The following is an 11611-nucleotide window of genomic DNA, read 5'->3' as shown; positions in this document are numbered from 1 at the left end:
ATGTCCCCAGTTAGTTCCTTGGGCAGCTGAGGATAGGGAACCTGAAATGACCCTATCCTGTAGCAATACTGACAAATACCTTGCATATCACCATAGAACCTTCATCTGATGATGGATGGAGATAGAGACAGAGACCCACACTGGAGCACTGGACTGAGCTCCCAAGGTCCCAATGAGGAGAGGAAGGAGGGAGAAGATGAGCAAAGAAGTCGGGACCACGAGGGGTGCACCCACCCACTGAGACAGTGGATCTGATCTACTGGGAGCTCACCAGGGCCAGCTGGACTGTGACTGAAAAAGCACGGGATGAAACTGGGCTCTCTGAACATGGCAAACAAGGAGGGCTGATGAGAAGCCAAGGACAATGGCACGGGGTTTTGATCCTACTTAATGTGCTGGCTTTGTGGGAGCCTAGCCAGTTTGGATGTTCACCTTCCTAGATATGGACGGAAGGGGGAGGACCTTGGACTTTCCACAGGGCAGGGAACCCTGACTGCTCTTTGGATTGGAGAGGGAGGGGGAGAGGAGTAGGGGGAGGGGGAGAAGGGTGGGAGGAGGAGAGAAGGGTGGGAGGAGGGAGAGAAGGGTGGGAGGAGGGGGAGGGAAATGGGAGGCTGGAGGAGGCGGAAACTTGTTTGTTTTCCTTTTCTCAAGAAAAAAAAGAAAAAAAATTAAAAAAAGTAAAATGTGTTTAGTTAGTTCCGTAGAATTAGCTATAAGTTTGCCAGCTGCTGCGATGTAAAGACACAAACTAAATGTTTATCTGCATAACTGCAATAAACATGAAGATGCTGATCACCGCTGGACACACACACACACACACACACACACACACACACACCCCACAAGCCAGAGAGCAGACTTCTGGATTAGCACACATGAACTAGGACCACAACGCACCCAACCACTACTGGGAGGAGTGTAGCTGGCTCTGCTCTATCTTCCTTAAGGCCTCAAATGAAGGACTTGTAACCAAACTAGGGCGGGAAAAGCCTGGAGCCCAGTAGCTCTGAGCCCATCCGAATTCCCTCCGCTCTCTCTGATTGGCTGAGATATGGGAAGAAACAGCGCCTGGTCTCCTGTGGCTCTACTCGTCATTGGCTGGGAAGAGGTGGCAATCAGGGCTGGCCCAGGCTGATGCTCTAGCTGCAGCTCTGTGCTGGTCGGGGTGCGCTGTCGCCGCTGTAGTCGCTGTCTGGGTCTCTTCCGCGGTACCCTTGTGCCGAGGCTGTCTCCCGGGCTCCGGGCGCAGACACCATGGTGAGTGCTGTCAGGACGCTCAGCGGGAACCTCACACCTAGGCTGGGTGAACCTTAAGAGACTAGAGAGTGGACTGCGCGGTGCTGCAGGAGCAAGCGGGGGGGGTGGAGTGGGGGGGACACAGAGCGGAAGGCTGCAGGAAACAGCGCCTTCGGTGGGAGGTGGGGACGCATGATCTGCTGGAGCGCTCTGAGTCTTTGGGTCCCGAGTAGGTCCCCACCGCGCAACGCCAGCCTTCGACTTCGGGTGATTCTCTCTTCTGCGGGCTGGGTCAGGTGGGAGGCTCCGGGGCTCAGATTCCTTTGCTGTCCCTGTTGTACCATGGTGACAGGTGAGCAGGGTAAGAAGATGGGGAAGGGGGGTGCGGTGGAGCCGAGAATCCATTGATTCTCGGGAATCTCCCCCTTTTAGTATAGGGTACCCCGAAAGCGCAACCAGATGGCGAGTGACAGGCCAGCGGAGCGGGGTGGGCGACGCGGTGGAAATGAGCAGGTCCCTGACCTCAGTCTTTCCCTGCTCTGCAGTACGGATTCGTCAACCATGCCCTGGAGCTGCTGGTGATCCGCAATTATGGTCCGGAGGTGTGGGAAGACATCAAGTAAGTGAACAGCCCTGCTCCCAGGGCCGCGCTGGCACCGTGCCCGCGCTGGCTTCCCTAATGCTCCAGGCAGGGTCGTGGTGCGCATCCTCTGGTCTTCGCTCCCACGCTCTGGAGCCGGGACCAGGAGAGGAGGGTAGGCCGTGGCGTGGCCCCTTGGGGTCACTGCGGCCTCCTCACCCGGTCTGAGCGTGGGAACACCCTGCCAGAGTCCTGAGGCTCCCAGTCCAGGTTCGGAGGGTTGGTCAGCTCCCATGCAGGGGCCTTAGAAAGGTTCTGGGACTTGAGGCAGGAAATGAACAGAAGACTTGCTGTGCTCTGAGATTTACACACCTGGTGCACATAATATGGTTAAATCGTTTGGGTATGCTATAGTACACTCAGAAATTATTTCTCCAGTAAGTCACGTGAAGCACGTATTTAATAAAGGGACCTCTGCCCGATAACTTCCTCAAATCAGCCTTGTTTTGCTGGGCGTTCTTCTAGGAGTGCTAATAGAGCACCCTAGTTTCTGGAGAACTTAGAGCCTGCTACTCAGACGGGAGAGAAGAATACACTTAGGTGAGTTTTTAAGGACCTGGTCACCTCTGAAGCCTTTTGTGGGTTTTGAGCTGGGTTTTACTGGGGGCTGAATTCTGAGCCTTGTGCGTGACGGGCGAACACGATGCCACCAAGCTCCATGACTGACCTTTAGATTTTTTTGAGAGATCTCCCTAGATACAGCGTAGGCTGTCCTGGACCTGCCAATCTTCCAGGCCTCTCTGAGCACTGGCACTAGAGGAATGTGTCACCATGCCCAGCAGAGCATTTACCATTTAACAGAATTATCTTTCCTTTGCTCCCTTGTTGAAACCGGCGTTTAACTCTTGCCTAGCCGAGTGTTGCTACCAACTAGCTATACTAAAATCGCAGGTAGGCATCACCACATTCTAACTGGCTAGGGAGAGCGGTGAGTATTAAGAAGGGCAGAGGGGAACCCATTTCTCTTATTTCATAAGTTCCTGGGCTCAATGACAGCACACGAGCCCTTGTTATTTTTCTCAGCACATTTTTATTAGCTATCCATTTCATGGACTTTATTGTTCAGTAATAGGATGGTGATTTTCTTTAGTTATCTGTTTCTGTGGAAATAAGCTCTAGAACGCAACATCTTCCTCCAGCTCTCTTGGGTACGAGTTTTAATTGATGTTCCAGAGTCTTTCATGTTATCCACATTTATGTTATTCTCAGGACACATCTGTATCCTATAAACAGAGGGCCAGATGAGGCAGTTGTGACTCTATCAAACAAAACTCTAAGAAGTAAGGCCACTTGGAGATTGTAATTGTTTTGACCTTACTCATTCTTTCATAGTTTTGGTTTTCAGTGGAGACAGGCACCGGTGAAGACACTAAGCACACGCCCTCGCAGTGTAGACAAGCGTGAGGGTGAACATAAGCCCTTTCTTTGTGAGTGAAGGGAGCACACATCCCCATGTGTTAACCTTTCACCTTTAGAAGTGAAGTCCCCAAAGTCCATGACAGATAAACCATAACAATTGATATGTTCAGGATTCTGAGAGTACAAGAACAGACTATGATGAGTTAATAATCACTATGCAAATTAAATAAAACTTAGAATACACATCTGAATATTATCAATGTTGATAACTAGTCAATGTATGAAAAAATTTACTTCATACTTCATAGAAGAATGTACCAACACGTTTATTTTTAAAATTAAATTATCCAGATACTTGTTTATGATGGCTAAGACCTAAACATATATATATATATATTATTAACTTTTAAGTGGTGGCTAAAATTGTTACATGTTTCTTCATGTACATTGTACACATGCGTGTGTGCGAATGTGCACACGCACACACATGAGACTGGTTCTTGCTATGTAGCTTTGAATGAACAGAGATGACCATGTGGCTGAGATGGGCTTGTTCTCACAACAGCACAACAGTCTTCCAAATCTCTGCCTCTCATGGGCCTGAACTACAGACGTGTGTACTTATCTTGAGGTGTGGTTGAACAAAATTCTTAGTTGGCCAAGTGATAATAATGCCAATCATCCAAAACACTTCTTATAAATATGAACCAGGTCACAGAGATCATTTTTCTCTGAAATCACTGTGAGGATGGTGCCCTTACCAGAGGAATAGAATAGGGTTGGCCCGTCAGTTGCCCGTTTTCTCTTTAGGAAGGCACTCCTCAGGTCATGGGTGCAGTTTTGCATATGTGTTGGACAGTCTGGCTTGGTTCTCACACTGAGGATCTAAAACTATTCCTTGCTACTCTATCTGACTTCCCCAGATGCTGCTGAATGCTTCCTGGAAGAGCATCTGCCCAAACAGCAGATGCTTACTGAGGGTGAGAGAAATATAACTGCCAAAGGCTATTATTGCCATGAAGATGGCTCTCCCCTCCCATTCCTGAGCCTCTGCTGCGGCCATTCCCCAAGAGGCTGTCAGTTTTATGGAAGTCTCAATATGAGAGAAGAGCTGTTTTATAATTTTGCCTCCATATGAACCAAACATTTCTATCTTCTTTTTTGATCTGTGAAAAACTGTCTAATTGTATATTTTAACATGTTTTGTAGTTTTTTTTTTTAGTTTAGTAGGAAGTGGACATCCATCCTTTACTAGACAGGAAGTCACACACTTAATGACAAATAAAACTCTAAGTAATAGATTCCAGATAAAAATTCTAGATGACTATGAGCAGGAAAATACCTCCTTGGAAACTCGGTGACCACATGAATTAGTATCATCAGCATCACCGACTCCCAAGAGCTTTGTCTCCCCTCTTCAGTAAAAATTGCCCCAAACCCAAGCCCAGGCAATTTATCTCAAAGTGACAGACAGAAAAGGCTTAGTGTCTACGTCCAAGACCAGCTTCAGGATGTTGTGGATGTATCTGTATAAATTCTCAAATGTAGCCATGTATATGTCATTGCTATGTTTTGAACCAGGGAACATCCAGTGTTCTGGATATAGCGTCATTACCCACTTTTGATCTATGTAGTAACATAAAAGAGTAAGAGACAAGCCCTGCTCCCAAATCTGCTTCAGATCTTGCTTTGTAATTTTACTTCAAATTTTCAGATGATCCTCTTAAAGAAGTCATGTCTCTTGATTGATGAGAAAAAAATACCCATTGTTCATTTAGAAAAATGTAGTCAGACTTTATGCCCATAAGCAAATCTTCTAAATGCTCAATAGGTCTGCCTCTGTTGCACTGCATCAGCCGTGGTTAACCTGACAACTATATTGTGCCAGTGAGCTCTGAGATTCTCTGTCTACCCTTGAAAATACACGAATTCTAAAGGTGGGTTCAAATGATTCTAAAATGATTAGAAGTCTCTTTGAAACAAGTGGTAGATGTAGCTGAAGCTGTAACTCAGTGGTGGGATCCAAAACACTACAAAACACAGCCCCTCTCACACCTACACTGCCGTTCAGGAAACTGTACTGACTTGCCTACAGGTGACCAGGCCAAAGTACTGGCTACCTTATATCAGACTTTCTGAGAGATTAGAAATATGCAGTTCAGTCCAAATGTTGGTATGAAATCTGTAAGTTCTAGAATTATGCAATATCATTTTAGTTAACAGACACTATTGTCAATTTGTGGTCCGTCGCCTTCCAAGTGTTTTTTCATGGCTTTGCTCATGCTGCTGCACTGGCTCTTCTTCCTGCAAGGGCTCTTTTTTTTTTCTTTCGTTCATTGTTAAGCGTATCTTTAATGAACATAGGTTAAACAATTCTGGCACCGAGGACAGAAAAGCAAATGATGTCATTCTTGCCTTGAAAATGTCTAGAGATATCAGGATATTTTTAGTCTTAATCATTTTTTAAAAAAACTTTCCTGTCTGTCACTCAAATAAGGAAATGGCTTGACTGCTGGATAGCATGTACTGCTATTCCAGTTTAGATTCCATATGTGTAGTTGAATTTGCTGATTATGAATCAATATTAGGTCCCAAACAAGCAATTTTTTAAAAATGAGGATAGTTACATGGCTTCTTAACCTGCTCAAGCTTTCCAAGTTTCAGTTGTATATGGGGAAATTGATAGCCTTGGTTGTTGCAGGACCTTCAGTATTATCTGGAAACATGCTTAATATGGTTCTTGGATAGCTGCCGGAGTAACAGCATGCACTGTTTTCCACTTCCCTCTGTTAACTGGGTTTTTTCGACATCTTTCTTCTGCAGCACTCCTGAACGCTGTAAAGCTCCATTTCAACAACAGTGGCCTGCTTTAGGGGTGTGGCTCAATGCTAAACAGTCTGCCTAGCACTTTACACCCAGACAAAATACCAAGAACAATAGCCCATTGTGCGAGCGTGCTAGTCCAACCTAAATGTTTCCTTTCACTTTGCTGGAGGTCCCCAGCTCATTTCTCACTTTCTCCTGTACCCTCTTCACACACTGGCTGGTCTCATTCGCTTCAGACTATCCCTTGGCCTTGCTTCTTTCCTCCTGGTCTCATCAGTTCCCCTCACCCTACACTCCAACAAGTCTGCCTTGTGCCCACCTTCTGCCTTCTGCAGACTGTAGGAAGATCGTTATTTCACTATGCCATCTACACGGAGATTGCCAGTGCTCTTTATACTGAGTTTATCAAAACCAATGAAAGCAAGCAAACTAGGGCATCACCACAATCTGGCATGCTTAATGGCATTTTCACATTCATGATGGGGTGAGTTAAATAAATTTCTATGCCTTTTTATAGCCGAGTCCAGGTAGGAAAAAGCCTATGTGTGTTTGAAACTGTGACTGGCCCTTCATATGAGAAAACTCTTTAAACTTTCTAGAACCATTTCCTCTATGTATTTTCAGCTGAGTGCTGAGATATCTATTTCAAACAGGAAATGACTTTCCAGTTCACTGTGTTTGTCATAGTTGTCTTTTCTTTTTTTTTCCACTATAAAGTTGCATTTTGAAGAAATTAAAGGAACACTGTCAGGGGCATTATGTGTAGGAGGCTGAAAAGTCACAAGTTACTTTGGAGCCAGTTCTCTGAGACCAGGCTGTATGCTTCTAGATGTGTTTACCCAAGAAGAGTTTCCAACTATAAATACAACATACTCATTTTTTTTTTTTTACTCAAAACCAACCTCTGAAAATTAAATTCCTTGAAAAGCTAAAAAAAAAATAAGTCAATTAGCTGTGCATTATGAGTGAGACCTTTTTCTGTAGGAAATTATTCCAGGTAGCCTGAAAGCCAGAGGAAGACACACTGTGTATGTTTGCTTGATGCTAGGAAGCTAACTGCTTAGGCCTCACACAGCTGCTGGTGAGCTGTCTACACAGAATCTTCTAGAATCCATACCACTTTGAGAACAACATGGTGCCTTCATGATAAGGGAGGCCATAGCATTTCTGATAGTTTTGTTTCTATGATCTGCAACAGCCGAAGACTGGTCTAGGGGAGTCTTAATTTCCTTAGACTCTTCCTCTTTTGTGTGTGTGCATTAGGTATATACCAGAATCATATTAGCCTGCTCTATGCTTTTTTTTTTTTGTGCGTTCCAGTGAGGACTAGAAGAGAACCCAGAAACCCCATGCTTTCGCTCTCACTGTGTCAAGATGGGGTGACGGCAAATATTAACTAAACATGGCTGCTGTTTGCGAGAGCAATGTCCTTTGGGATGTCTTTTTTCCCCTCCAGCAACAGGGACCTGGCAAATGTTTCCTCATGGCATGTTGGAAGGTGATAGTTAAGGGTTGACGCTGTGCAGATGTCTCTAGGAAAGCACACTTAAGGAAATGAGCACTATAAAGAGGAATCTCTCCAGCCCTGTTCCTGGGCGACAGCACAGACCTGAAGCTCTGCGGCTTTTGTGCTCACTGTTTCGCCTGTCTGTGCACTAAAGAATAAAGAGTAGGAAAACGTTGCCTTTATTGTTTGTATGTAGAAAAATGGAAGACATTTTCCCTTTATAAACTGTCGATGACGGTAGTAAGGAAGACAACACCGTGTCCCATTTGCCCTCAGCATCCCACCCTGAGGTCTGATCTCAGTCACTTAACCATGCTGAGGTGGGGAGTTGAGCCTCTTCTGTTCCATGTTCTCTCTGTGTTCTATAAATGTCCACCGCCCAGCTTTGCCCTACTGCAGCAAAGGCATTTGAAGGAACTGTTTCATACATTCAGCATTGTGCTCCCTTCCTAGTCATGGGTGAGTGTGCTTTGAATTATTCATATATTCTAACATCTGACCTGCCTCACCGGAGTGTAGGCTTCTTACCATTCTTAGGGTAAAACCTAGAGAATGGCGCCTTCTCTCCCTTCCTTCCCTTTATTACATGTGTCTCTATTTTCCTCTTATTCTCCATGAATATGATACATACATTTGCATGTAAATTGTTTTTACACTATAAATTGGAGACAATAGACAACATTTGTATAACATATACTCATCGTATGTATGCATGCATGTGATTCAGAACACATCTAGGTCCTTAATTTGTGAGATGCTGGATAAGGACAGTGTCCTAAATTGTAGCGAAATGTATGCCATGCTGAAGTTAGATATGTGGGGGGACTTGGCAGCGCACCATTCTATTTTGATTACAGTATCTCATTCACATTGGACAGCTGCCTTATAGGTCTACTGTATCCTCATGCTGTCGACACATGACATCACCAAACTGTCAGTCACATCCACCCCATTCACCCTTATTGTCATTTTGTAAGTTAGGCAACAGGAGCATATTAGAGAACTTCCCTCACACACCTTCACAGAGTAGGGACTGGGGCACAGTCATCCTACCGTGGGCTTTCTCCCAGTGAGAACCTGTACTCTCCTTCCCAGGGAGGGCTGACTTAGCAAAGACTCCACCCATCTCTACGTGTATGCTAATGTCTTCTTCATTAGTCTTTGCTTTCCTGGAATGGTCCAGCGTATGTACAGGTGACACTCATTATTACGATTTGAAGGTATTTTTATTTAATCAGCCATTACATCTGTGAGAGAAAGCCATACCCACCGAAATTTTGAGCAGATTGTTTGCTTTGAGGGGAGCTGAGATCGGGCGTTCCCCAGGCAATGTTGATGGCCAAATGAAGCCATCTGTGTGATAAGGCTCTGGAAGGCGCCCGTTTAAGACATTTATGAGTGACTTTCAGAGCTGTAGTCATTACTGTGACAGGTCTCCCATGTCAGGAAAGTCACAGTGAAAACAAAAATATACCAAGAGTGACGGCGTTGTTTTGCTTAGAACTGAGACCCCATTGTCACTCATCAGAGCATACATGAGTGACAGCTTCACTTACAGGAACCAAGCTTCAAGGAAAATCCAAAATAGAAGCTGGCCCTAGATTTAAAGGGCCTGTCTCTCCTTCAGGCAAATTCTTCGCACTGGAATCGCACTTTAATAAATCAGAGATTTATTAAAATCACTGCACTTAGATAATGAGAAATAGCAACTATTTTTTCCAGCCACTTCCAAGAAAAAAGCCACATACAGTTTCAATGTTGCCTACAATTATTATCTGTGGCTTCTAATGGAACATTTTAATTTTCATAATGACTAGATACAGCTAAGTGTTTTTATTACACTTCCCTCCCTCTCTCCTCAGCATTGCTAGGATTTACTAGAAAGACCAAATCTGTGTGCACCAGTGATGCTGCTGGGTCAGTAGTAGTTCTGGGGGTGCTGGGTCACCAGTGATGCTCCTGGGTCAGTAGTAGTTCTGGGGGTGCTGGGTCACCAGTGATGCTCCTGGGTCAGTAGTAGTTCTGGGGGTGCTGGGTCACCAGTGATGCTCCTGGGTCAGTAGTAGTTCTGGGGGTGCTGGGTCACCAGTGATGCTCCTGGGTCAGTAGTAGTTCTGGGGGTGCTGGGTCACCAGTGATGCTCCTGGGTCAGTAGTAGTTCTGGGGGTGCTGGGTCACCAGTGATGCTCCTGGGTCAGTAGTAGTTCTGGGGGTGCTGGGTCACCAGTGATGCTCCTGGGTCAGTAGTAGTTCTGGGGGTGCTGGCTGGAACTGAGAGTCTGCTAAGTGTGGAAATTTTCTGGCTGGGAGCTGACCTTTGTTTTCAGATGTCATTTCCTCGGACCTCAGACTGTCCCATTTCGGAACATCCCTTCTCATACCTCCATGGGATGCTTCTTTATCCATCAGCACAGACCTTCCCTGGAGTACACTTTCTGGGGGAGTACTCAGGAGATGCAGCTCAGGGTAGGAAGCAAAGGCAGCATTTCTGTGTTCACACATGAAATCAGTGGATAGCTCCTTAAAGTTATGAGAAATGAAACTTGGCCATTTTGAACTCACTATATATCTAATTATTTTTCTTTAAGTCATCCAAAATATACTTAATACTAAACATGAACTATGGACTTCTCAGTTATACTGAATATAGCTTGATTTTGTAATATGAAGTATAGACATTCATGAGGAATAAGTGATTAATTCATTTCCTTGTTTTAAAATGTGCACACATGTATAAAGATGGTGATTATTTCAGTCAATCCACAAAAAGTTATTCTGCTATATCTACCCACTACCTGTTTTTTGGAAGTAATTAGTAGATATGAAGATGAGTTTGCTGACAACCATCAATCAGTGAAAATGAGAAGTGAATGGCTTTAAGGAAAATATATCATCCTTCTATAACAATACTTAGTGAACACAGCATATAATTCTATATCACTTTGTCACCATTGGAGAATTTATAGCCACTCTTTTAAGTCACATAGGGAAGCAGAGCTTGCTTTTGGCCATTAGAATCCATACATTTTACCAACAAGTCAGCAAAGAGCCCACTAGCTTTATTTTACACTGCACAGGGCTTTCTGAGTTGTTGCTCCTCTTGTTTCTCTCCCCTAAACATTTCCTCTTCCTTCCTTTTGTCTTCCCCCTCCTCTCCTGGACATTCCCTCTTCTTCCTCCCCGCTGGCCTCCTGATTTTGCTTCTCCAGCACCTGGACCTCACCTGTCAAACCCACTGGGTGTGGAGCGTGAGGCCAAGGCTGACTGTGCTCTCCAGTGGCTGCAGGAGAGCACCGACGCTGTGCTCTACCCATGACATGGAATGAAACCTAGGGAGTGGACTCCCTCGGACTCGGCACCCCTGCATGCAGAAGTGAAGTTCTTTGTTTTTCACATGCTGTAAAGAAGGGCATTGACTCATAATTTGGAGAAAACCAAGAGAGGTTAACAAAATAAATAAGTAAATAAAAGTATCCCAATATATTAAATTGAGAAAATTTCAAATTATAAATCTCAGCGAAACCCTCATTTTGCTTTATCTGTAAACCAAAATGATAGACAGGCCAAGGGCTGCTCCCATGTGATGCAGAAGTTAAGCAAGGTTGATGCTCAAGTTGATTTTGAAACAGTGATTGGATCTAGAAAAGTTGGTGAGTATACCTGGATTCAGGTAATTCCAGGTCTAAGGAAATGCTGCATATAAAATGTAAATGGTAGATTATTAGATATATTACAGATATAGGCATGTACATTAGGTATTGGTTTTAAGGAAAATTAAGAGACAGAATTGTAGAGAACTGGAACTTGAGCAATGTGTTCTGCTTATATAATCTAGCTACCAGCTTGTTTCCTAAATTTGCTGACATTTGCTAGTCGCCTTCTGTGATTTCAGTCAGGTACGAAGCGAAGGGGGGAAAACCCTCCCAAACTGAAGGGAGAGAGAATGTGTAGTAGAAATGGAAGAAGAGCCATTCAAGATTTTAAGATTACTGACTGATGGTGTCAGGGTTTGTGATGAAGATCACTGACGGTGGTGTTGG

The 11611-nt window shown here is 44.6% G+C and overlaps 1 protein-coding gene across 2 annotated transcripts in view; it reads left to right on the top strand.

Annotated features, from left to right (window-relative positions):
- The first annotated feature begins 1142 nt into the window (after positions 1–1142).
- Positions 1143–11611, top strand: part of Gucy1b1 (guanylate cyclase 1 soluble subunit beta 1) — a 42533-nt gene continuing 32064 nt past the window's right edge. Inside the window, exons 1-2 of one of the 2 annotated variants that reach the window (XM_005344140.3) lie at positions 1143–1260; positions 1785–1858. In XM_005344140.3, the coding sequence (XP_005344197.1) occupies positions 1258–1260; positions 1785–1858 (77 nt within the window). In that variant the 5' untranslated portion in view covers positions 1143–1257. Of the gene's footprint in view, positions 1261–1439; positions 1507–1784; positions 1859–11611 lie in introns of those variants that run through there. The other variant, XM_013348757.2, reaches the window with a different exon arrangement.

This window comes from Microtus ochrogaster, chromosome 1 (assembly GCF_000317375.1).
Source record: "Microtus ochrogaster isolate Prairie Vole_2 chromosome 1, MicOch1.0, whole genome shotgun sequence".
NCBI classification, from domain to species: Eukaryota; Metazoa; Chordata; class Mammalia; order Rodentia; family Cricetidae; genus Microtus; species Microtus ochrogaster.
Note: the sequence above shows the minus strand (reverse complement) of the source record. Positions and strands in the feature narration are given on the sequence as shown.